General features: G+C 35.0%; 2 protein-coding genes, 2 non-coding genes and 1 pseudogene across 4 annotated transcripts; 3 read left to right on the top strand and 2 right to left on the bottom strand.

Moving 5' to 3' along the window:
- Positions 1 to 21: 21 nt before the first annotated feature.
- On the bottom strand, positions 22 to 27,151 carry LOC134271111 (ubiquitin carboxyl-terminal hydrolase 34-like; annotated as a pseudogene).
- Trnat-ggu (transfer RNA threonine (anticodon GGU)) lies at positions 1,218 to 1,291 on the top strand. The gene has a single exon. It is a non-coding gene; the product is annotated as a tRNA-Thr (tRNA).
- Positions 1,463 to 1,536, top strand: Trnat-ggu (transfer RNA threonine (anticodon GGU)). Its single transcript has one exon. It is a non-coding gene; the product is annotated as a tRNA-Thr (tRNA).
- Positions 13,936 to 15,764, top strand: LOC134271110 (uncharacterized). The gene is made up of 3 exons (XM_062753363.1): positions 13,936 to 14,379; positions 14,920 to 15,096; positions 15,186 to 15,764. The coding sequence occupies exons 1-3, from the start codon at positions 13,936 to 13,938 to the stop codon at positions 15,705 to 15,707; spliced, it is 1,143 nt and encodes a 380-aa protein (XP_062609347.1). The 3' UTR covers positions 15,708 to 15,764.
- Positions 16,082 to 19,451, bottom strand: LOC134271109 (uncharacterized). Its single transcript, XM_062753362.1, has 4 exons — positions 19,374 to 19,451; positions 18,568 to 18,662; positions 18,100 to 18,329; positions 16,082 to 16,688 (listed from the first exon to the last, which is right to left on the bottom strand). The coding sequence occupies exons 1-4, from the start codon at positions 19,391 to 19,393 to the stop codon at positions 16,152 to 16,154; spliced, it is 882 nt and encodes a 293-aa protein (XP_062609346.1). The 5' UTR covers positions 19,394 to 19,451; the 3' UTR covers positions 16,082 to 16,151.
- Positions 27,152 to 27,618: the final 467 nt, after the last annotated feature.

Genomic DNA, 27,618 nt, shown 5'->3' with positions numbered 1-27,618 from the left:
TTTGCTGTCAGAAAATATTACCTTGCTCTTTAACATCCTCTTTTTCACTCTGACTTGGGTCAGAAGTTGACCTTTTGAGGGAATTCTGGGATTGATGAGCATTCTCCTGTTGTTTTTGGTGGTCACGACAAACTTGTAGAATGTAATGAAGGGCTGTCTTCCAGCAAAGGATTTAGTTTTTTGGGTGGTTGGACAGAAAATATCAATAGCATAGCTCTCAAGTCCTGTCAAATTCAACAATTTAAGAAAATTTAGAAGCATTCAAATACTTGCAAGGAAATAAAACTGTCCTAGCATCATTCCACTGTATAATTGCCAAATCATTTTATGACAAATAAATAATTGCATATTATGTAAACAATACAGCTCATGCACAGTAAGACTACCTACCCCATTTACCCTCTGACAAATGCTTGTCAGTTCTTTCTCATAACGAACATTTTCAATGGCCGCTTTCTTGCTGTAACAGATGCTACAAGGCTGTCCAGTAGGGATCTCCCTTGATCACTCAAAACTTGCTGATGAACCTACAGTAAGAAATCAAAGATTTAACTTAATATTTGGGCCAGGTTTTTGAATCACAATTGATCTAAGCTTTTTGTTGTTATTATTTACAGCAACCACTGAGTTATAAAAGGAATTTTTCGAAGTCCAAGTGGAATAACTTTACCCAAAATGACTCAATCGTACCCAAAACAACACCTGACCTAGATATTCTTATGTTAAAACTGTATATCAAATTTCATTTGAATATGTGCAACCTCTGCAAAGAAAATGAATGGAAAATGATGGTGGACCAACAGACAGCATCAAAGCAATATGCCCTCCCTTTTTCGAAGCGGGGTGTAAATACATCAGTACACTTGAGATGATTAAATAATATTCTGATTTCTGCCTGTTGAACTTTATATCTAAGGGAGTGTATTTTAAATTAAAGATATGAAATAAGTTTACCTTTGGAAAAAAGTTACAGAAGAACTAGTAGATATTATGGTTGTTAAGAGACAACCTCTCATCAAGTAATACTGAGTCCACATATTCAATAAAGTAGCTACAATTACATAAAGTCCTGATACAGGACCGGTCAACCTGCAACAGAAAAAAGACTCACAGTAGACACAGGTCAAACAGCATTAATTAAGGATACAATCAACATTTTTTCCGTCATCAATGTGTCACCGGGTTCACAGGTGCGTGAAAGTCAGTCAAAATATCGGGTCTCAATAGCTCAGTTGGTTAGAGCGCTGGCACGGTACGCCAGAGGCCCTGGGTTCGAGTCCCGGTTGAGACTTGACTTGTCACCACCTGTGACATTTGGCGCCCAACGTACAAAACCCACTATTTCCTTGGAACATGCCTCACAGCATTTCCTTTAACTCGTAGAATTTGAGGACGAATTTCTACAAAGAGGGGGAATATGTCACCGGGTTCACAGGTGCGTGAAAGTCAGTCAAAATATCGGGTCTCAATAGCTCAGTTGGTTAGAGCGCTGGCACGGTACGCCAGAGGCCCTGGGTTCGAGTCCCGGTTGAGACTTGACTTGTCACCACCTGTGACAAATGCAAGTAGCAAAATAAACAAGAGGCCCATGGGCCACATCGCTCACCTGAGAAGCTTTGACCATTCTGTTCTTTACCAGATTTCACCCTTGTTATACATAATGCATCCCCACCCTACCCCACTGATCATAATTTAGACATTTTGAAATCTACACACCCACATGATCCTTCCATGGGCACATATGTTTCAGCTTTTTGGCCCAGTGGTTCCCGAGAAGAAGATTTTCAAAGATTTTTCCTATATATTTCTATGTAAAACTTTGATTCCCTAAATGGCCCCGCCCTTCCCCGGGGGTCATGATTCCTACAATTTAGAATTTACACTACCCCAGAATGCTTCCACATAAGTTTCAGCTTTTCTGGCCCAGTGGTTCTGAAGAAGAAAAATTTCAAAGATTTTTCCTATATATTTCTATATAAAACTTTGATTCCCCATTGTGGCACCACCCATCCCCCGGGGGTCAATTAATTGAAGAATTTAGAATCTACATTATACCAGGATGCTTCCACATAAGTTTCAACTTTTCTGGCCCAGTGGTTCTTGAGAAGAAGATTTTCAAAGATTTTTCCTATATATTTCTATGTAAAAATTTGATACCCCATTGTGGCCCGCCCTTTCCCTGGGGGTCATGATTTGAACAAGTTAGAATCTACACTATACCAGGATGCTTCCACATAAGTTTAAGCTTTTCTGGCCCAGTGGTTCTTGAGAAGAAGATTTTCAAAGATTTTTCCTATATATTTCTATGTAAAACTTTGATTCCCTATAATGGCCCCGGCCCTTCCCCCGGGGGTCATGATTCCTACAATTTAGAATTTACACTACCCCAGGATGCTTCCACATAAGTTTCAGCTTTTCTGGCCCAGTGGTTCTTAAGAAGAAAAATTTCAAAGATTTTTCCTATATATTTCTATATAAAACTTTGATTCCCCATTGTGGCTCCACCCATCCCCCCGGGGTCATTAATTGAACAATTTAGAATCTACATTATACCAGAATGCTTCCACATAAGTTTCAGCTTTTCTGGCCCAGTGGTTCTTGAGAAGAAGATTTTCAAAGATTTTTCCTATATATTTCTACAGTACCGACCAGACCCAACCTGACACAAAGCAGTCCCAGAGCAGTCCTGGGGACTGCTTTCTGGGACTGCTAAAGCAGTCCCAGAGCAGTCCCACAGCGGTCCCAGAGCAGTCCCACAGCAGTCCCAGAGCGGTCCCAGCAGTCCCAGAGAGCAGTCCCAGAAAGCAGTCCCAGCAGTCCCAGTGGGCGGGGTTTATTAATTTAATGGGCGGAGCTAACTCAGAAATGAGATTTCCAATAAACAATGGAACTATAAAAGGCAGTAGAAATTGATTCTGGGTAGTATGCCAGGGATCCTTACATGTACGCGAAGGTCATTTATGAACAGAACATGTACGTGCATAAAAATTGAAATAATTATAATATTATAATATTTATTGGAGGAAGAAGGCTTTCACACTTACATGTACATAAATATGAATTACACGGAACTTGAACATTTAATCACAATTCTTGGGTATATAAATAATTTTTCTGTGATTGATACTGGTACCCATATTTATTTTTAATTCAGAAAATTAAACGTGAATTAATTATTTTCCACCTGAAGAAGCTTTAAATAGATCATTATATGGCCAATTTACACTATCGGGATACTCTAAAGTTAGAGTTTTCTTAAGTATTGGGGCTTTTGAAAAAATCTTTGTTAATTTTGCCAAGGAAATTTTTTAGTCATGATTATTTTTACTGACATGTCAATTTAATTATCGTTAATGCCTAGTTCTATAAAATTCAGTTTTAATTGTTTTATTTGTAAATATTAGAGTGTACATCTGTAAATCACCAGAATGGAAGTTTCAGATTATGTTCAAAATTAATTAATCCCGTATGAAATTAATACACATTTCATTTATCACATTTTTTTTCGCATTAAATAAATTGAAATTAGGGTCATTGTTTACCAGCATGTTCAACGATGTGTAACACTGATACAAATACCCAAATAACATGCATCGATTTTCTGCCCAAAGGCGATTGAGACAATGGGTGTTGATACCATCTTATAAACATTAATCGGCCAGGTAAACACTAGCAAAACAAAAAAGAAATGAATCACAATTCCCGGTATTTTCATTTTTTTAAAAAATAAATACATGTATACTCTTTTAATAACTTGTTTACTAATTAAAATCTACCGGTAATTCATTAATTCCCCAATGATTATACACATAGTTTATGTTATGGGAGAATGGTAGCATAATTTTATTTCATGGTCATTTAATAAATTGTTCAGTTTTATTTGAGGGTTACATAGAATACTCCTTTTTTAGGGTGGTCCTTATAAAATGTGTAGCATTTTTATATTTTGATTGTAATGATTCTTTTTTAAATAGTGCCAATTTTTTGAGTATAAATTAAAATTTAACATTAAATAATTACATGTAAAAAAGGCCCACATGTAGTTATATTTTTCTCATAAACTTGAAGTTTATTTTTAGGGATAAAAATTTTCTCATGAAATCAACTTATGATTATCAACTTTATTTTTTTTTTATTTAATATTCTAAATACACATTAATTTGTGTCAGTATACAGTCCCTGAAAATATAAATTAGCTATAATAATCTCTACTTATTAAAAGAATGTAAGAAATCCTTGCTTAGTAAACAGTTTAAACTCCTCTCTGCTGCAAGTAAACAATTAAAACAATAGGGAGCCTGCAAATTCAGAATACACAAGGGGGCGGAGCTATCATGTCACTCAGAACCTTTTTCACACATGAGTGAACAAAGCAGTCCCAGAAAGCAGTCTCAGGGGCAGCTGGGACTGCTGGGACTGCTTTTCATAGCAGTCCCAGAGCAGTCCCATAGCGGTCCCAGAGCAGTCCCACAGCGGTCCCACAGCAGTCCCACAGCAGTCCCAGAGCGGTCCCAAAGCAGTCCCGGGGACTGCTTTCTGGGACTGCTTTGGTGTCAGGTTGGGTCTGGTCGGTACTGTATGTAAAAATTTGATACCCCATTGTGGCCCCGCCCTTTCCCTGGGGGTCATTAATTGAACAATTTAGAATCTACACTATACCAGGATGCTTCCACATAAGTTTAAGCTTTTCTGGCCCAGTGGTTCTTGAGAAGAAGATTTTCAAAGATTTTTCCAATATATTTCTTTATAAAACTTTGATTCCCCATTGTGGCTCCACCCATCCCCCCGGGGTCATTAATTAAACAATTTAGAATCTACACTATACCAGGATGCTTCCACATAAGTTTCAGCTTTTCTGGCCCAGTGGTTCTTGAGAAGAAGATTTTCAAAGATTTTTCCTATATATTTCTATGTAAAACTTTGATTCCCTATAATGGCCCCACCCTTCCCCCGGGGGTCATGATTCCTACAATTTAGAATTTACACTACCCCAGGATGCTTCCACATAAGTTTCAGCTTTTCTGGCCCAGTGGTTCTTAAGAAGAAAAATTTCAAAGATTTTTCCTATATATTTCTATATAAAACTTTGATTCCCCATTGTGGCTCCACCCATCCCCCCCGGGGTCATTAATTGAACAATTTAGAATCTACATTATACCAGGATGCTTCCACATAAGTTTCAGCTTTTCTGGCCCAGTGGTTCTTGAGAAGAAGATTTTCAAAGATTTTTCCTATATATTTCTATGTAAAAATTTGATACCCCATTGTGGCCCCGCCCTTTCCCTGGGGGTCATTAATTGAACAATTTAGAATCTACACTATACCAGGATGCTTCCACATAAGTTTAAGCTTTTCTGGCCCAGTGGTTCTTGAGAAGAAGATTTTCAAAGATTTTTCCAATATATTTCTTTATAAAACTTTGATTCCCCATTGTGGCTCCACCCATCCCCCCGGGGTCATTAATTGAACAATTTAGAATCTACACTATACCAGGATGCTTCCACATAAGTTTCAGCTTTTCTGGCCCAGTGGTTCTTGAGAAGAAGATTTTCAAAGATTTTTCCTATATATTTCTATGTAAAACTTTGATTCCCCATTGTGGCCCCGCCCTTCCCCCGGGGGTCATGATTTGAACAATTTAGAATCTACACTATACCAGGATGCTTCCGTATAAGTTTCAGCTTTTCTGGCCCAGTGGTTCTTGAGAAGAAGATTTTCATAGATTTTTCCTATATATTTCTATGTAAAACTTTGATTCCCCATTGTGGCCCCGCCCTTCCCCCGGGGTTCATGATTTGAACAATTTAGCATCTACACTACCCCAGGTTGCTTCCACATAAGTTTCAGCTTTTCTGGCCCAGTGGTTCTTGAGAAGAAGATTTTTTAATGACACCACCCTATTTTGGTCTTTTCTTGATTATCTCCCCTTGCGAGGAGATATGTCCCTTCATTTTAACAATTTAAATTCCCCTTTACCCAAGGATGCTTTGTACCAAGTTTGGTCAAAATTGGCCCAGTGGTTCTTGAGAAGAAGTCGAAAATGTGAAAAGTTTACAGACGGACAGACAGACAGACGGACAGACGGACGGACGGACGGACGACGGACAAAATGTGATCAGAAAAGCTCACTTGAGCCTTCGGCTCAGGTGAGCTAAAAACCTTTGTCGCAATCTATTTTCTTTATTATTAATTCACTTATTTTTAAAAGAATGTAGTTTTTCTTTATTCTTGTGTAACTTACCTCAGAATGATAGATTTCAAACCATAACTTTGCAAAAGGGGACCCTCAATGGCAACCATAGCAGCTACAATAAGTTTATACAAAGTCATACCAAATAACAGGCTTGACAACCTCTGAAAACATTTACTCTACATATATAATATATGCAATTTCTCATCTGTTCAAAACTTGCTAATGATACTCCAAAAGGAAAGCCAGTGTAAGACCATGTACTGTTGCAAAACTGATACAATACATAAAATTTATCACTGAGTACTTTTTACATGTACCTCTTTTAGCCTCTCTTTTAAAAATTGATTTTACGTGTGTATTTCATCAACTAAATTACCGGTACATATTTAGGTTTATTATAGGTTCTGAAAGACTTTGGTGATCAACAGCTTCTCGGCAGATAAGATCCACCAACATGTGATACGGGGTGAAAAACTCCGCTAAAGCAGCATCATACATCTCATCAACACCCTGTAAAATAAGTGTAACAAGATTTAACCACTCTAAAGTGGATTGAATCACATGTATGTAGTATTATTTTTGTTAGAGTAATAATCCAAATCTAACAAACTGATCAAACATGTTCTAAATAATGTTATCGTAAATCAAACAGAAGAAGGATCTTGGATTGCATTGACAAACACACATCATGAGGACCCAAAACTTAATAAATTCATGATTTGCTGGTTTTTAGGATTCACCAACATGTATATATATACTTGTAAATAAATAACTGTTGATAATAGTGTACCTTGGTAGCCTCTATCTGACTAGAATGTAACATCATGTTGAACTGCGGGCGTGGGGGACGGATGTTAGATTTGGGACCTATCGGCTTCTGACCTCTTCTGGGAAAATATGGCCCGGGAGAAGATACTGAAAATTCATAAAAATTCACATTACAAACATACCAAGCTAAATGTACTAGTACCTATAGACACAGTACCTATAACACCTTCTCAAAATAATGCCCTACAGGTTCTTCAATACACTGCTTTTTATATCAATACAACAATTAAATACATGCATATAAATCGAAAAGTCTTCAAGTTTAAATATGACTGTTATTTTCTAACTTACATGTAAATAACTTTAACATACATGTATGAAAGAAGTTACTTATATGTTACTTAAAAATCCTTAAACAAAAGCCAACAGGGTTTTGATTAAAACAAAAAATTATTAAATGCTGATAAAATAATTTACCTGGGATGTTGCTTTCTTGGAAAGCTAGATGAACTTGTGTAAGAACAGGAACTATTGTGTGAACACATTCACTCTGATAAGTAAGCACCATTTCACGCAAAACATCTACAAGTAACATAGATATAAATCATATTAACAGTACATCTTACTTTAACACCATTCTCAAATTACTATACAAACTTTAAATAAATAGAGGGACAAAAAAATATGATAAACAGGATTCTGTTAACCCTGTTTTAATGTGGTTTCCCAATTTTTAAGGACAAAAATCATAGCTTTATAGGTAATATGAATAAAATTAAAGCTGACATGAACTCTTAAAAAGCCATCATTTTTCATCTTTGTACGACTTACTACATTCTTGTACACCTTTGTCCGCCATATTTCTTCGATTCCGCCATATTTAATTGAAAATTTTTGGTCACCTGTACCTGCTATATATAGCCTTGTACGATTGCTTCACTTGAGTGATTTTCTAGCCTGACTGTCGACATGTACACATCTCCGATAACAAAGTTTTTAGAAGTCCACAAACTGAACAAATACATGTTTGAAAAGTAAAAAATTCAACAAAAAATAGAACTATACCGAGAATTAAATTATTTTTGAATGCATTTGCTGCAATATAGAAAATAAACTAACACGGAATACATACATGTACACCAAACACCCACGCAGGTCGAGAAAACGCGTCAAACGCAGTGATAAAACCATTTACCTGACTACTGCTATCGTTACAGGGATGTGCACATGTCGAAAGAATTATCCTATTTTACTTTTATTGAAAAATGCATCTCAGAAGTCATGTAATCCATTGCTAACTCAACAGTAAAAGATGCTTGGACACACGTGGCCCCTGCCGATCATTTTATTTCGTCAGGGAAAATATCAAAGGTTGAAAGCTCAGTGGGGTTGATTGAAAAAAAAATGCAAGTATTTTTTTTCAAAAATAAACATTACTCTTGTCTGTACATGTTGTAAATAAACTTTACGATTAAGTACATGGTTTAACTTCATCAAATTCATTAAAAAGCAGGCATTATTACGAATCATTCACCTTTTGAAGATAATATCCCGTGATATGAAGGGGGGGGGGTGTAATAAAACATGCATAACACTCTCATGAAAATAATGTAAGAAAAACGTCTGAAACAGATTGGATTTCTTTATGATCAATTATCATCAAATAAATACTGTTTATTGGATTTATTAGACCTAATATGATTTGATTTAAAGTTATTTATAATTTTATGCACTATGAAAGAAAAAGTGAGCACGTTCACATACCCCACGCTCCCCCAAAAGTCGAAGTGCTGAAATTCCCAGAAAAAAATAATGGAATCGCAATTTCCTTGTAATATGAACATCTATACACATTGTGTCCTAAATATCTGCAAAGTTTTACGAAATTGTATGCAGCGGTTTATGAGGAGTTGCGCTGACAAACCGCTCACCTCTATATTCAAGATATGGCCAAAATCTAAATGTAAAAGTGCGGAAATTCCCAAAAAATAAAGAATTCGAAATTTCCTGGTGATGAGCAAATCTACACACACATTGTCTCCTATAAATATCTCCAAAGTTCGACAAAACTCCGTGCAGTGGTTTATGAGAAGTTGCGCTGACCAAAAAAAAAAAAAAAAAAAAAATCACTGACTGGTCAAAAACAATATACCTCACGCCTGGGGTATAATAAACGAGTTTGATTCTTTGGTACAATGATAATGAAAATAGAATTTAATGTGAATTAAATTTCTAGACATAAATAATTAATGATTAATAGAAAAAGCATATAGGAAGAGAGCGTAAACTCCTCATGAGAATTCCACATTCTACCTTAAACCAGCTTTTTAAAAATTCTCTTGTCTGTTGTCCAAGTTCGACAAATACGTTTGAGGAGGTATTCGAGAAAGTTCCCAATGTTCCTATTCCTGTGATGTATATTTCACGTTTATTATATCCCCCGCCAGAAAAGTGGGAGGTTACATAGTAATCGTTATGTCCGTCCGTCCGTATGTTACGCTTTGGGGTACCAAACTCTTATTCGCAAATCCTCTTATACCACTTAGAGAAATTTAATGAAACTGTCAAAGAATCTTAAGTTTATTACATATTACCATTATGGACCTCCTATTTTACTTTTTGATCTGACACGTATGGGTTTAGCGAAATATGGACTTTGCCATTATAACCACATGGGAGGCAAGGGGTATCATTTAGTGAGCTCATTGCTCATAATACATTTACGTCTAGTTTCTCTTTCAATTTGGGCGTTTGGGTTAATTTCCTGTCCAAAGTAAAATTATTATTCAATTTATGAAGCTTCGACATCCCGCCTGAAAAAAAAAAATCCTTGATCTGTCCTAAGGCATAATAAATGGTACAGCACAAAGTGCGTAGGATTTTATACCTATCATCGCCCCAACAGGTGGTTACAGACAGAAAGAGAGAGAGAGTTCAATATACAAAAGAATAAATAATAATAATCCGTGTTCAACCAGTGTCAAGTATCCCTACCCTAGCTTTTAAAATTATCTCCCAAATTTACCTAAAGAAATTATTTATATATAAAAAAAAATACCGGTACCTAGACTATCAGGCAGGGACACTGAAATCTCGAAATACTTCCTGTAACAACATAATTATAAAACAGTTACATTCCTCAAAATGCACATACTTTGTGGTCGGAGTGACACATTTCAAGAAAAAAATCCCAAAACTGAATTCGGCAGAAATCTATGTCTTCCAAGAATATTTAAATAACGGTCATGTCAATTATTTTTGTATGCCCCCCCCCCGTCCAAAAAATCAAATGCCTAAATGTCAATCTGAACTGGGGATGGCCTTTCTCCGTGTGTGTGTGTGTGTGTGTTAAAGAATGTATAGATGTACACATAAAAATTTGTATTCTGGTTAATTTCTTGTAAGATTTGAAGTAAATTATTGCCGTACATCAAATTACTTGGTTTAGATTTGAGATTAGTACTAAATAATCAGTTATAATTGACAAATGAATTTTGCGACGCAAATCAACTGCAGACTATATACATGACTAGGGATGGGTATCGCCAAAAATTTCGTATCGCGATATATCACGATTTTTTCCCAAAATATCACGATAATATCATGATATTTTTACAAGCAATTTTTACAATGATTTTTAATGAATTGTCATTATTTTTCTTAAAAATATGCTAGAAAAACAAAATTTCACTTTTTTGAAATTTTTATGTACATAAAATTAATCATGTTTGGATGGTTAATTATGTCCTTCTTTTCGGCTTTTACATTTTTTTTTTAGACTTTCTTTAATTGTAATTTGAAAGATTGAACAAATAAATGAATAGTTTCTGGACTTTACAATAAGTACCTAAATACCGGTATTTAGGTCTCCGTATCACGATACGTATCACGCAATAAAAAATCGCGATATACCGGTATATCGATAAAACCGCACATCCCTATACATGACTTTGTATAAAATGTATGTTAGAACTACATGTAGATAAACAATTCACAATTATAGCTTATGAACATCAGTTATAATATCCCCCCCTTTCAGCCGCGCAAATACCATAACTTCTCTTTCCACTTGTGATATTTTCCCTGGCCAAAATCTGATCGGCACGAACTAAGTGTATCGACATGCTAGTGTGTACGGAGAAATGACAGTGTGTTTACTATTGAGCTTTTATGGAGTTTATTTCTTTTTTGTGATGCATATTTCAATAAATGGAATTCAGGGTGTATATCACTTGACTTGTGTACATCTTCGAACCGATGCAGTAACCTTATTACCAGGATGGGTACGTTTACAGCGTTCGAGGCGTTTTCTCGATATGCATCAATTGCATAGGACCTGCAAATCAAAGACGTTGGTTGTTTTGTTCCATTCAAATGATATAATTTTCAAAATGTATTTGCAAACTTTACTGCTTTTTATTTCAAGTTTATTCTGCATAAATTGGCGCATTGTAAAAATACGTACTGATGCATCTAAATTTCTCTTCCAAACTTGCATCTTTTGATTCAAATCAATAATCATTCAAAAATATGATTATTATGTTGTTTATTTTGTTTTTGAAATGTCTTGATCACCTCATGTGTTCTCATATGCTTTACCATCGGAGATGTGCACAAGTCGATACCCAATCAAAAAAATCATTCAAGTGTAACGAGCGCATTGGGGTATACATCGTTACAATGAGACAAGGTATCTGAAAGAAATATGGCGGAATACGGCTATAGTTGGTATGAAACAAGTCGTACATAGATGAAAATGTTGCGTTTTTAAGACTTCATGTCAGCTTTAAGCTCTATTCTAAGCTAATGGTTAAGAGTCTACATATAAGTATTTACCTATAGCACTGTTTCTGATTTCTGGGGGTGTGTAAGAATTCAGTAAGGTCAGTATATGTATTTATTACCTATAGCGCTGGTTCCGATTTCTGGGGGTGTGTAAGAATTCAGTAAGGTCAGTAACTTCTTTGTGAAGTCCATTCTCTCTTTCCAGTTCTGCAGGACAGTGTTCATGTCGTTGGAGGCTGAACCTGGTAGAATTAAAACCATCCAAACATTGTATGATACATAAGGTATGTGAACCACATAATATATTATACAGGTACTATTTGTACTACATTTTGCCTGAATCTGTTACATGTAAAATCCTGATAAATATAGGATCTTCCATGATTTGTTGTTGGATATGAGTTTTATCCGAGTTTTGTGTTTTTTATCCCCGAGCCTTGGGAAAACATACAATGAGTTAGATAAAAGTCATATCCAACTATAAATCATGGGAGATTCTTTTTATCCCATGTTACTTGTTTTACTCGTTTTCTTGGCCTACCTTTGCGTTCGTGAAAATATAGAGCTACTTTTAGAACAGGAAGGAGAATCCCCAGCAGTTCCACAATGTCTCCTGTCACATGACAAGCCGTGGCCTCATGGTACATGGCATGGAGTGTGTTAAAGGCCTAGAAAAAAAAAGTTTTATATATACAGTTAGAAGCAATAGACATCTGTATCACACAATTCATCTTAAGTTCTGGTTAGGGTCTGATGGATGAAATACAATGAAACAGAAAAACCAGAAGTCTCTCACGAGACTGAAGCTCTACTGGTTTTTACTTAAAGCAAAGGAAGAGGAGAGTACTTAAGCAGTTGGGAATTGAAACTTTACACTAGCAAAAAAGAGAATAATGATCCTTGAATAAGTCTCTTTATGTTCTTAGTGTAGTCTACTTGCATGCCACATTATATTATAATCAGACTAAAACTGTATTTGAAGTAGCATTTTGAGAGTAACAGAAATTGCTATCTTTATTAACCAAGGTAACTAGATGCTGTCATGAGACAGTAATACCCGCACTAAGGTGTTTGCCTCTAAATACACGCTCCTACATATTGGGCGACTTTCCAAGGAAATAGTCAAAATAATACTATAATTTACATGTATTAATCAAATTGATTATGAAATTCTCAGACCCTGTGACCTATAACTCAGAACGTCTTATATTTATTTTATACCTGCTTAATTCATTATATACCAGTCTGAATTTTATTAATGATGTAAATTCATGCACGGATCTGTCGGGGGGGGGGGGGGGGTTCAGGACATTTTTTAACCTTGTAAATTCCAGGGGGGGTCCTGACCCCCCCCCCCCCTGGAATTTACAAGGTTAAAAAATGTATACACTAAAACAAGGAAAAAGTTACAATGGACCCCCCTTGGAAAATGCAGATCCCCCCCCTGGTAAACACGAATATGCATGTGTAAAATAGGTATGAAAAGTTAAAGATTTGCGGCAATAGAAGTCACCACTACCCCCACCCCACCTCCACGATATAGGTTTTTGACGTTTGGTGAGATTTACTTTAGGTTTTTTTTTTATTGTCATTTTCTGAGATAGGATTTTTTTTGACTGAGGTGGACCCCCCCCCCCTGGAAAAAAATTCTGGATCCGCGTCTGAAATAAGATTTTGATATATGTTTTGCTCATAATAGAACCTTTTTAAATTTACTACCCCCCCCCCCTCGACACCACAATCACACAGCACATACTTTTTGGAATAGGCTAGATGGAAAAGGTTTGTTAAAATTTAGTATCGTTTGTAATGAATTAATTTAAAATTTATTCTTGTACTATACATGTGAACATGTAAATTTCTACATTACATCACGTTGCGTCACCCATTATGATATTTATAGATTAAACACCATTTGGCACACCTCGGCCGATTCCCACTTCATCTGATAAGGTGACAGAATCGACGAAAGTTCGCCAAAATGGCACATGGTTGCAGTCTGGTGTGCATTGGATTAATTCATTTTGTGTTATAATTGGATTTATATTTCATGAAGTTTACGAGACACAGGGAGCGACTTCATTTGGAACTATTGTACATGGATAACTGACGTCATCTGTCTAAATTTAACCCAAATTTGCATAAAATCAACTGAACAACGATAGTAGGTACGCATGTTTTTTTCCAAAATGGCGCAGAAAAAGATGTTATGCTTTTTTATGTTTGAAAGTTTGTTAGATGATACTGAGGATGAATTTACATACGAATATAGCAACTTCTTACTTCAAACCGGGGCCGTTCTCCATCATTGCTTAAAAGCAGTGTCACCACGAGTACCCGGTTATGTTGAAAATGTTATTCCTCTATTTTCTACAGACAATTTTCGGTACCATTATCGAATAAGCAAAGAAATGTTCGAGGAAATACTCGTTAATATTGGTGCCTACCTCACATCTAACCACGGCGGGGGCATTGAAGGGATTCCTCCATCTAAGCAACTTCTTGTATTCATGTGTTATATGTCAAATAAAGTGACAATGCGAGAAATTGGTCATTACTTTGACATAGGACAATCCACAGTGCATGGTGTGTTGAAAAGAGTCAACAGCGCATTCAACGAAAACCTTTCGAAGGTCATTGTGTTAAAAAGTGGACACCTATATTATTTACAGTACCTCCTCCCCCCCCCCCCTTTCGCATAATTATAATGCAATTATTATATAGAAGTGTTGCATTTTCTTTGTTTAGAGGATTTCCTTAAATTATCGCTTAAATTTGAGTTGCATATAAAAGTAGATTTAATCTTTTGATCTGGGCCTCTTTGCAAATTATTGGGAAAATCTTAACATGTGTTTATTTGAAATATCAGACTCAGAGGACCAAAGCTCATTTAAAAACAACCCTGTGCTCTGGTTTAACTTTTGATTTTGATACTACAATCTCCCATTATAGTGTCATGCCATTATTTCAATAGATCATCCTTGGCATGTCATTTTATACCTGTGACATTTTTAAGGCCATGTGAAAAAAAACTGATTTTGACCTTGAAGTCTTGAGTCATGTGAAGGTTTTTTTTTTGCATTCTTCAGTTCTTAAGCCAAGATCACACATGTACATCTCTACATGTACTAGTATATAATTTTCCTCAGAGATGTTTTTAACAATCATTTTAGATTATCCAATGGCCTGATTTCATCGAGCAACAGAGAATTGCACAAGACTTTCAGCTTCAATCTGGGCTTCCAGACATAATAGGTGCTCTGGATGGGACGCACATAAGATTATCTTCTTGCATTGGTGGAGATAACGACTATATTAACAGGAAACATTTCCCCTCAATACAACTCCAGGTGATAAAATATGAAACTGACTATTGAATAATTTACTACTTTGTTAATAAAAAACACATACTAAAAATATACATTTTTTAAAATTACAGGTAGTAGTTGACAATGATTTAATGTTAAGGGACATATACACTGGTTGGCCGGGATCAACTCACGATGCTCGCGTACTACGGAATTCAAGTCTTTTTACCAATGCTACAGCTGGACAGTACTTTGACGTGAATAAGTATATAATAGCAGACAGTGCATATCCATTGAAAGCTTGGTTAATAACTCCGTTTAAAGACAACGGTCGCTTAAACATAAATCAGAGGAGATTTAATCGAGTTTTGTCATCTGCAAGACAAGTAGTAGAGAGGGCTATTGGTCATCTAAAACAACGGTTTCGGCGACTACAGGAAATAACCATACATGACTCTGATGAGATTGTCAAGACAATTGTATCTGGCTGCATACTACACAATCTTTGTATCTTGCATCATGATAGTGTGGAAGATTTCTTAACAAATGACCCTAACGATGGCAATGGACACCCTAATAATTACCCCAACCTGTACCCTGATGGGAGAGATGGGGTGCAAAAGAGGAATCAGCTTGTTCAGGGACTTCCATGACTTTTTGCTTGTATTTGCACAAATTTAAAACCATCATTGTTTAAGTTCATAATAAAAAAGGAGAGCTAATTCAATTGTTTTTTTTTTCATTGAATATCTTTCTTCAGAACAACAAACTTAACAAAATTAAAATCTGAGCAACAAAAATAACAAAAAACAAACCATTTAATTTTCTGATGTACAGACAAAAAAAATATATGATTGTCATATTTTGGGTAAATCACACAACTGTACATTAGAACTGTAGTTCAATACACGTTTAATACATATAACTATGTATCAACAGAAAAAGGTTGTTTATCTGCAACATAAAAGTTTATGAATTCAAAATATTCCTTTACTACTTGTAAAACTACAACAAAAAAGAAGACAGGTAATCAGAGGTTTCTGAAATTAAATTGAGCCTAATACATGTATGTAGACAATTTTGGGACACTTTAAAGTTTACTTTTTATCAACAGATTTCTCGAAAATATCAAGAAGTCTATCAAAGCGTTGCAGCTTTTCTTCCTGGTGCCTTTGCATCTGTTCCCTCATTTCTTTATGCATAGTTTCCATTTTAGTATAAATCATTTCTGCTGACCTTTTCTTTGGGTGAGTTGATTTTTTATCAGTTGTTTTCTTATCGGTTACCGGTATCTCTTTCTCTTGCTTTGCAACACTTGCACCACTGTCAAACGATACTGTTGCTTTGGTTGATGGTTTGTTGCCAAATAAATCATCGAATTCTTTTTGGTACTTATATTCAATTCTTTCATTTCCAGTTTGCTTATTTAAGTCGATAGTTTCTTTGTATTTCCTTTTCATATTTCTAAATTTATTCAGGATTTGCAGCTTGGAAACCTTAATTCCTTCAGCATTCATGTTTTCATGAATTTTATTCCATAATGTGTCATGATTTTTGTTTTTATGAAAGGCTTCATCAAACATGGTTCGTTGGAAAATTAGTTGCCTTTCTTCACTTTCGCCCCATATGTGAACCTGAAAAGAGTTATTTATTAATTAAATTTTCTATAAATGTAATATCCGGTATACTTTTAGAAAGAGCATTTCATATAAACTATTGTGCATATACCAGGGTACTTGTAATGAATCTGCTCTGATGGCTATGTAGACTATACAATATTTAAAGTCAAAATAAAGATGTAAAAGTTCATTTATTGAAAAAATACACAGCTAATTAATTTATAATGTGTCTATTTAGCCATCTGCAGTAAAGAAATCACTTTCTCAACCACCTGTCATTACTTTTTCTACTTTTAACTGTTAAAAAAATAAACGTGCCTTACTTAAAGCCGCTTGCTCCGATTAAAATCGCTAAAAATATATATTCGTTTTTCTTTTTGAAAAATAATTGTCCATAAATTATTTCAACTTTCGTCAAATTATATCCCCAAAGTCTTTTTCTTTTTAAAGATATCAAAATTCAAAAGTTTAAAAAATATCTTTTGTTAGGTCACACAAAAAATAATCCTTTGTTGACATCTGTTGACATTGCGAGAAATCACCTTCGAAAAATTAAATTTATCGCTTACATGTATAACTCATGAAGAACAAACCCGAGCATTTTTTCCACAACAAAATGTACATGGGCAATATTCTCCCTCGTTACTTAACTCCCTTTTTAAAAAATCTTTAAAAATATCTGATTTTCCTTTATTCTGGAAATATGCATATTAATATAAAAATTATTATGGATAATATTCAATTAATTTCTTAATTTTAAAAGATATATCATAACTTAGAATTCTTCTAATGGAAAAAAATACTCAGGTTTGAATTCTCTTTATCATTAGATATAACCGATAAAAGTATTTTTTCAAAGGTGACTTCAAAACAGATCTTAACTTCCCGTCAGGAACTGCTGCTTGTCAACAAGGTTGTTTGTTTTTGTTTTCCATGTAAGGATTGTTGTAATAAACCATTAAATCAATCTTATAATTAATTTCTATATATTATCTATGTAATGACATACTTTTGTTGTTTAAGATAATATGTGCCTGTTTCGGATGAAGCGGCTTTAAATATTTAGCAATACATGTATATGATATATATGTATAAGCTTACAACATTTAGATTTCTTCCTATTTTTTCTCTTGTTCTTCTTTCCATAGCTATTGAAGTCTTTTAATTTCAAATTAATATTTGATTGAAACTCTTCTGGGGTCAGAAATGTTTTAGGACCCACTTGAATCATGTTATTTTCTGTATACATATAAGGAGAAGATGGAGTGAATAAAGATGAGGTAAAACATCTTGTTGAAGCCAAGCATGACGATGGAAAAGACCCAGATTCAGATGATTCAGAATAATATATCTGTAAGAGTTTGGGGGCATAACAGTTCAGAATTTTGTCTCCGTCATCCAAATTATAATTAAGGCCAAAATGTACCTTTTGATCATCATCTTCCATAGGAACTGTCTTTGGCAATGATTTAGCAGGCGGTAATTGTGCATTTGCAGTAGGTGATTCAGGATTTGACTCAGGTTTTTGCATATTCATGCCAGGTGATTCAAAGTTCTGTGTATTTGTAGCCACTGATTCAGGATGCAATGCAGCTGATTCCGAAGGCGACTCGGAATCAAACATAAGTCTGTATATCGATTCTTTAGTGTCTGGATCTGAATAATAAAAATAAATTACATAAATACGATGTAAAGTTGTAAACGCTACAGATTCCAGACTTCTTAAAACTTTTTTACCAGATTGTAAACATAACAACCATGAAGGGAGAAATCAGTTTATTTCTGTTAAAAACTTAAAAGATTTCAGTTAATAGGAATAAAAAATTAAGCATTTATAATGTATGATATCTTTTTTGTCATACCACTCTCCTTTACTGAAAAATATTATACCTACCTCCTTTGGGATCCTGCAAAAATGTTGCAAGGTCTTTGGACATAACACATGTACATTCCTCTCCTGTCTTCCTCCTTTTCACTGTGATTTGAACTCTCAATTAAAACAAAGCATTATAATAAAGTACTAAACCATATTTAGGTAGAAAACAGTGAACAGAAAATAAAATATCTTCTTTTAAAATGACACAGTACTAACATGCTAGCAATTTGGAAATTGGAAATCTGTGATTATTTTTAAAATTATATTTTCTAAATATTTTTTAAATTGTTGTGAGGTTGTCTTATTTTAATTTATTCATTATTCTATATAAAAAAATAATTTTGATTATGATAACATACAAGTGCTGACAGTTGACTAAATCTGATAGTGATATGTCTGAATTTAGCTTACATGTGAGTTGATTTCAAATAAAGGTAATGCAATATGTCATAAAAATTGTGAAAGCTTAGCTTAAAAACAAAAGTGCATACGCTACATGTGAAATGTTTAGGGGCTCAAGTCTTTCAGTTTGTCACACAGTGATGACCTTCATTTACCTTTTACCCCCCCCCCCTCTTCCCCTCCTTGCTCACGCATCAAGATTTCAATTTTAGAGGCACCGATAACTATACTCTATAGTTTCTCTACATGGATCAAAAAAATTCAGATCCAAACATTTTTAGCGACCTATAATGGATTATAGTTTTTTTTAAAATCATGCAAAATAAAAGTGACGGCATGTAAAATACGAAAACACTGGAAAACATAATCAAAATCATTGCACAAAGCCTGAAAACAATTAAAAACAAATTCTCTGCACTCACGTTTCTACTGTTTCCGCCATATTTGATCTTCGTTAACCACAGGAGTATTAGGGTCCTGCCTGTGTTCATCACGGGTTAAGGTCAAAAGTGAAGTGATGTCATTTTTGTTGATACAAAACATGTTCATATGTTACGCGAGTAACTATAGTTTGTACAATAGTTCCAAATGAAGTCGCTCAGGGAGTCGGTAAGTAGAAGTCAACGATTAGGTTAAAGTTTAAAAAGGGTCAAAGATCATCCCATGACACACTAGACGAATTTCATATTGTGAAGTTATCTCCCGTTGTCGATGTGACATTCAGTTACTTCCAATACTGGTGCGGATCCAGAATTTTTTTCGGGAGTAGGGAGGGGGGTTTACATCTCAGTCAAAAAATTCCAGCCCAGAATTTCGTGACAAGCAGGAGAAAAAAAATGAAAACAAATAAACAAATAAAAAAACAATGATAGTGAGGTCAATATTTTCTAAGTTTATAGGGAGAGGATGTCAATCGTCATTTTTTACTTGCTACAGTATATAGTCTTGTTTAAATAACAAAGCAAATGCCAGATGGGGGGGGAGGGGGGATTCCAATCTTCCTACCCACTTCCTGTCCCTGAAATAACAATCTATTTTGTGATTCGAGTTTAATAGTATATTTTTTTTTTCCATTTGACTAATTATTATACATATTTTGTTTCTTGTGTTTATAGTATGTCTGTCTATAAGTCTGCAAAAATTAAATCCTAGCTAGCTTGCCCATAAGTTTTAAGTGGGATGGGCTATACATATAGCTTCCACATTTTATAGGTTTATTTCTTGTGACAATTTAATAAGACCTTTTATTTGGGTACCATTAATTTTTACCTCTGATCGCTTGACATGGGATACACATTTTTACAAGAAAAATACCAAACTTTAAACTCTGCCTAATTTTTGATCAGTAGGTGCTAGGGCTTTCATACTTATCATGACATATTGTATTCATTTTGAACTGTCAACAGGTATAAATATGTTTGACCTTGACCCTAGAGTTTGAACCACTTAAAAAAAATTAACCTTGGCAATTAACTTTTGAACAGGAATTACTATAGATTTCTTTATTTAACATGTGCATTCCTTGTGACAAGACTTTCTTCTGATACTAACAATTTGAACCCTTGACCTTTGAGTTTGACATATATTTGAGAAACTTCAACCTTTGCCATAGGCTTCCATACTGGGACATCAGTGTTTCACAAACACATCTTATCTTCATTATTATTTGGTGGTGTCTCCATATGAGAGAAGATGTATTCACAACAAACAAACAAATTACTAAAGAAAATATAAAACATAAATATGTTGGTCATGCATATCTCTGCAAAAAAAAAAGGGTTTCAAATACTCCAACCATATTGTAACCCTTTCAAAACACTCATTTGAGCTTTTTTTGTTTCCTTAGCATATAATGTCTGTCGTGACGTGTTGTCCATCTGTTTGTCTGAAAACTTTTTACATTTTTAACTTCTCTAGAACCATTGGGCCAATTTTACCCAATTCATATAGAAATATGTACATTTGTATGTCAGACTCAGTCCATCTGTCTCAAAAAATTTAATCTTGGTTATCACGGTCATATCTACTGAATGAGAAGAGACATTCATATTAAACTTATTATTAGTATATTTACCTGTGAGAATGGCATGGTTTTTTTTTTTACATGTGACCTAGAAGTTTGACCAACTTGCAAAAAAATTAAGTTGTTATAAATTCATCATTTTGAAAGAGAAAAGGTAGGGCATTCATATCATAATGCATGTTTATTATTACCTGTGATAAGACCTTTCCAAATACTTTTGCACTGTGACCTTGACCTTGAAGCGATCAAGCCTAACCTACTTTTCAAAAATGTTGCATTTGCTTATAACTTTTGATTGAGATGAGATATGACTCTCACATTTGACATGTACATAAATTACTCATAAGAATTCAAGGTGTTTCCCAGCATGCAATGTTTTTTTATGCGCCCAAATTTTTTCGGGGCGCATATTGTTTTTGTCCTGTCTGTTTATCTGTTTGTCTGTTGTCAAGTTTAACCTTGGCCAAAACTTTTGAACCGTAAGAGATAGAGACTTCATATTTGGTATGCATACTCCTCTAACAAAGTTCTTTCAAATGACATCAAGGTCAATGACCTTGTGACCTTGACTGTGACTAATATGCTAAAAATATGTTTTTCAGGTGTTGGTCATAACTTTTGAACCATAGGAGATAGGGACTTCATATTTGGTATGCATACTTCACTAAAAAGGTTCTTTCAATAACACCAAGGTCAATGACCATGTGACCTTGACTGGGACCTTTATACTAAAAATGGCTTTTTCCACTTTTTGCCATAACCTTTGAACCATAGGAGATAGAGACTTCATATTTAGTATGCATACTGCACTGATAAAGTTCCTTCAAATGACATGAAGGTGACCTTGTGACCTTGACTGTGACCTATATGCTAAAAATAGCTTTTTCCACTTTTTGCCATAACTTTTGAACCATAAGAGATAGGGACTTCATATTTAGTATGCATACTCCACTAATAAAGTTCTTTCAATCAACACCAAGGTCAATGACCATGTGACCTTAACTGTGACTTTTATACTGAAAATAGCTTTTTCTACTTTTTACCATAACTTTTGAACCATAGGAGATAGCAACTTCATATTTAGTATGCATACCCCACTAATTACTAATTAAGTTCTTACAAACAACACCAAGGTCAATGACCTTGTGACTTTGACTGTGACCTATATGCTAAAAATAGCTTTTTCGTACTTTGTTGACGCCGGGCGCATAGTATTTCACAAACACATCTTGTTACCCCTTGACGTTGATGTTTTACATAATTTTCAAAATATTTAACCCTCCTAAAAGATTATTAGGCTTCTGAGTAACATTAAGGAAGACACTAGTAAGACAGGGCTTTTTGCACAAAAAACGTCATTTTCCAACCCACATTTGACCCCCCGGGGCAAAATCTAAATTCCAAAACCTTACTGCATATCTACATGACCCCACCAACCATCTCCCAAAAGATGATTAGGCTGCTGAGTAAAATGTAAGAGGAGTTCAAGGAAAACAGGGCTCTTTGTATGAAAAACGTCATTTTTCGACCCCCATTTGACCCCCCGGGGCAAAATCAAAATTCCGAAACCTTACTGCACATCTACATGACACCCCCAACCATCTCCCAAAGGATGATTAAGCTACTGTGAAAAATGTAGGAGGAGTTCAGGGAAGAAAGGGCTTTTTGTATAAAAAACGTCATTTTTCGACCCCTATTTGATCCCCCGGGGCAAAATCAAAATTCCGAAACCTTATTGCACATGTACATGACACCACTAATCATCCCACAAAAGATGATTAGGCTGCTAAGTAAAATGTAAGAGGAGTTCAGGGAAGATGGGGCTGTTTGCTTAAAAAACGTCATTTTTCGACTCCCATTTGATCACCCGGGGCAAAATCAAAATTCCGAAACCTTACTGCACATCTATATGACACCACTAATTATCCCACAAAAGATGATTAGGCTGCTAAGTAAAATGTAAGAGGAGTTCAGGGAAGATGGGGCTGTTTGCTTAAAAAACGTCATTTTTCGACCCCCATTTGACCCCCCGGGGCAAAATCAAAATTCCGAAACCTTACTGCACATCTACATGACACCACTAATCATCCCACAAAAGATGATTAGGCTGCTAAGTAAAATGTAAGAGGAGTTCAGGGAAGATGGGGCTGTTTGCTTAAAAAACGTCATTTTTCGACCCCCATTTGATCCCCCGGGGCAAAATCAAAATTCTGAAACCTTACTGCACATCTACATGACACCCCCAACCATCTCCCAAAGGATGATAAAGCTACTGTGAAAAATGTAGGAGGAGTTCAGGGAAGAAGGGGCTTTTTGTATAAAAAACGTCATTTTTCGACCCCCATTTGATCCCCCGGGGCAAAATCAAAATTCCGAAACCTTACTGCACATCTACATGACACCCCAAACCATCTCCCAAAGGATGATTAAGCTACTGTAAAAAATGTAGGAGGAGTTCAGGGAAGAAAAGTGTGACAGACGGACGGACGGACGGACGGACATGAGTAACAACAATATACCCGAACTTTCTTTCGAAAGTGCGGGTATAATAATGTTCATTGAAGTCAAAAACAGATATGAAGAATTCTGTACCTTAGTGTAGTCTACTTGTGTGCCAAGTTATATTGAAATCATACCAAAACTGTAGGAGGAGTAGCATTTTGAAAGAATTTTACAGAAATTTCTATTTTTAGTAACAACACCAACACTGTTCGTCGAAATCAAAAACCGATACACAGAATTATGTATCTTAGTGTAGTCTACTTGTGTGCCAAGTTATATTGAAATCAGACTAAATTTGTAGGAGGAGTAGAATTTTGAAAGAATTTCACAGAAATTTCTATTTTTAGTAACAACGCCAACACTGTTCGTCGAAATCAAAAACCGGTACACAGAATTATGTATATTAGTGTAGTCTACTTTATATATGCCAAGTTATATTGAAATCATACCAAAACTGTAGGAGGAGTAGCATTTTGAAAGAATTTCACAGAAATTTCTATTTTTAGTAACCATGGCAACACTGTTCATCGAAATCAAAAACCGATACACAGAATTATGTATCTTATTGTAGTCTACTTGTGTGCCAAGTTATATTGAAATCATACCAAAACTGTAGGAGGAGTAGCATTTTGAAAAATTGTTTACAGACAGACAGACAGACAGACAGACGGACGGACGCCGGACGCATTACCATCGCATAAGCTCTTCTGGTCTCTGACCAGTAGAGCTAAAAATACCATATAATAACTTAAATATAATATCACAAACTAGATGTGGTTTAGTTTTTCTCACTTCAGTTATCATCTGCAGCCCCTTGTGATAGAGTAGAAGCAACCTGTCATCTTGATTGTCAATCAAAATCTTCAGAGCACTGCAAGTAAATAGCAAATACTAACTACTCATTCCACTCTTTTATGAAAAGTTTAAATTCGAATTTCAACTCGATTGACAAAATCTCACAAAAGATAACTTTAAACAAAATCTTTTAACAAGTTAGTAGGACAGTAAGCAAGCCCAAAAATGTAACCCTTCAACTATAATTTATTTTTAATTGTCGTAGCCAAGATTTTTTTTTTAATAAGTTAGAGAGAAAAGTAAAGTTGATTATCATAAGATTCATATTTTTGTCATTGTCCTTGAACTTGTCCAAATGACCTCAGTGTGAAGTATGAACTCTTGATGGCGCTTCTCTATTAGAAAGTGACACTGTACACAGATTATACCCTTTTCACCTCTGATCTTGCGCAAATGACGTTGGTTTATGGACAAATCAAACCCTTAAACCATTTAAGTATTTCTTATGAGCCTCAAATGTTTTTCCACTGCTAAATAATAGTCAAACAAGACTGCAGAAAGATAAACAAATGGATAAATTTGAATAAGATTTTTTTCTTTACAACTCTTTCCTTCCTCAAACTTTTCTTTCAGGGGACATAATAAAAGTTACACATAATCACCTAATCAGAGTCTGCCAGCCTGAGCGAGCATCCAGGAAGTCCAGGTACAGGCGAATCGTGGTCCGCTTAAAATGGTTGACGGCCTGAACCTCCTCCTCAGAGCTGTCGGGGTACTTTGTGGCCATTAGCCTCATCATCTTAAACAGCTCCTCCACTGCCTGTAATGATCAATCTCAAAATTAACTACCACAAATCTTGTAAAAGTTTTAATTTTTAAAAATTATGAATTATGTATTGCACGTTTTTTGAGTTAGCTTCATTATGTATCCAAGGATAGGTTCTATATTTCTTCCAGATATTGAAGGACCAAATGAGTACTGGAGAGTTTGGATTTTTACAATAATATATATGAACTCCATCTTACCGCCGTATATTGTGCGGGGTGACAGGAAATGTTTTTGAAAGCCCATTGGATGTTTTGATGCTGAGCTAGCTGTCGTGTAAACATACGGGACTGCTGACAACACATCCTCAACAAACCATAATACGACGGCAGCATAATACGATTAAACATCACCACATCTTGGTCATCATTGTCCGCTCTGTGTTTGAAATTTGAAAACCTCACATAAGTGCATCATGTGCATGTTGTTTTTATTTTTGCTATTACTATTCAATGGATGAATTTATTCCCCCCACCCCTTCAAAAATTCACAATAGAGAATATCAATTTTACTTACAGAATATAGTTGTATGCTATTTGTTTACACACGCTAGCATTGCTCACAATGGATTTGATATTTTCTGAACAATCCAGACACACTTGGTACCAGAAAAATAAAAGTGCCTGCAAGAAAAAAAAGTTCTTAGACTTCAAGAGAGTCAGTTCCATCAGATATTAGGTAATTATTATGATACATGTAAATAAATGATTAGGATACTTACTTGATAATACCAGTAAATGATAAATATCTAAATAACAATTAAATGATTAATATTTTAATAAAGAATTATTTTTTCCCACCTGTTTGTTGTGATGCATGGAAATCTGAGGTTCACAAAGCTTTGGTTGAAATAAGTTCCAGAGATCCAGGAAGTACTTGTTAAACTGATTTAAAAGATTAAATGTTAACAAAATACTATAAGTTACAGTAAGTTGCTACGAACAAAATAGACTTAATAGCCCTTTTTTTAAATAATGAGACTTTTTTTTTTTAAACATGTAAACTCCATTACAATATGGATAATAATGGGTAACGTATGTGATTTTGGAACTAACATGTAATAAAAAAATTCTAAATAAATATTTACAATTTACATGCTAGTATATGATATACCCATCAGAAATTACATGTAGATAAGCTTGTGTAAAACTTACCATTAGTTTTTCTGTTTTTGAGATCAAACAAAATGTAAGTACAGCAAAATAACTGATCATGAGTTTTGTAGAAATTCTGAGCATCTGAAACAGCAAAAATATAGAAATAAACCCACATATTCATTAACAAATACGGTACGTATTTATATTAAAATTCCCACTTTCACTCTCGAAGATTTTACTTTCTACACATTTTCTACAATGTACATGTATGTTGCTTAATAATATTTTATTTAATTAAAATTACCTGCGTAAAGCCTCGCTCTCACCAAAAGACTCAACAGATGGTCATATAATTGCAATGAAAATACATTAACAACCATTCTAAAGTATAGGGATAATACATGTAGTTTCTTAGCTGTGACTTTCAAATGCTTTCAAAGAATATACGAACACAATTAAATTAAATGTTCTTGCAAAAACACTGCACATGTTAAACTTGATCTGTCAACTTCTTGCAACAGAATGTCTGGAAATATCATTTGTCTGCATGATCAGTTCATGGTTACTGTATATGAAGTAAATTTGGATTATTTACAAATCAGGGGACTTGAACATTACCTGATGGAGCACAATAATGGCTTCAGTTGACATCTGAAATTAAAAGAAATAATAATTATCAAGGAAAAAAAATGACAACAGAAAAAAATATTACTCAAATCTAAAAAAAAAAAGAAAAAAAAGACCCGTACGATCATTTCTTTGTGAGGACTGAGGAGATTCCTGGTCTGCCTGAAGGTGTTTCTGAAGTGAGTACTGGGTACCAGAGAGGTTAGAAGGCAGGCCGCGGCACACCTGACCCCCGGCGTTGTTATTTGCCAGGAGGTATGGCTCCACCCAGATGTCCATCTGACTCAGGACCCACTGACTGGCCAGTCGGTTTCTGGTCACTTGTGCTGCCATCCACTCCAGACAGGGCTGAGGGCAACACTTTGTCAGCTGTTAAATAGTATCAAGGGTAAGCTCATGATTGACCTTATATTTCATACTAATCTGTCTAATAACATCAAAGGCCTGAAGGGCCTGCGAGTTGACTCGCTCGAGTCAATTGAGCTTTTTCATGCATCTGGGCACCATACCTTAATATATTCAGTTTATTTTGCATCTTAAGAGATTGAATATCATATGTCTGATCCATGTTTGGTTCATAAATAAAGTGTATATTGCTTTTCCTTTATACATACAGGTTGGCACTAGTGGGCTTCCATATTATTTTGACTGGATTCTATAATGAATTTCAGCACTTTAGCTGATGTGGTCAGTGTTATGGAATAAATATGTTAAAGATTCCCACAGCAAATCTGGATTCTAAAAATAGATTTTCAACAACAACTAGCTGCAGCTAATGAGAGCAGTAGGTGTTTGTG

The sequence above is a fragment of the Saccostrea cucullata genome, unplaced genomic scaffold (assembly GCF_032062105.1).
Source record: "Saccostrea cucullata isolate Sc308-1 unplaced genomic scaffold, CSIRO_AGI_Scuc_v1 ctg8364, whole genome shotgun sequence".
In the NCBI taxonomy this organism is placed as follows: Eukaryota; Metazoa; Mollusca; class Bivalvia; order Ostreida; family Ostreidae; genus Saccostrea; species Saccostrea cuccullata.
Note: the sequence above shows the minus strand (reverse complement) of the source record. Positions and strands in the feature narration are given on the sequence as shown.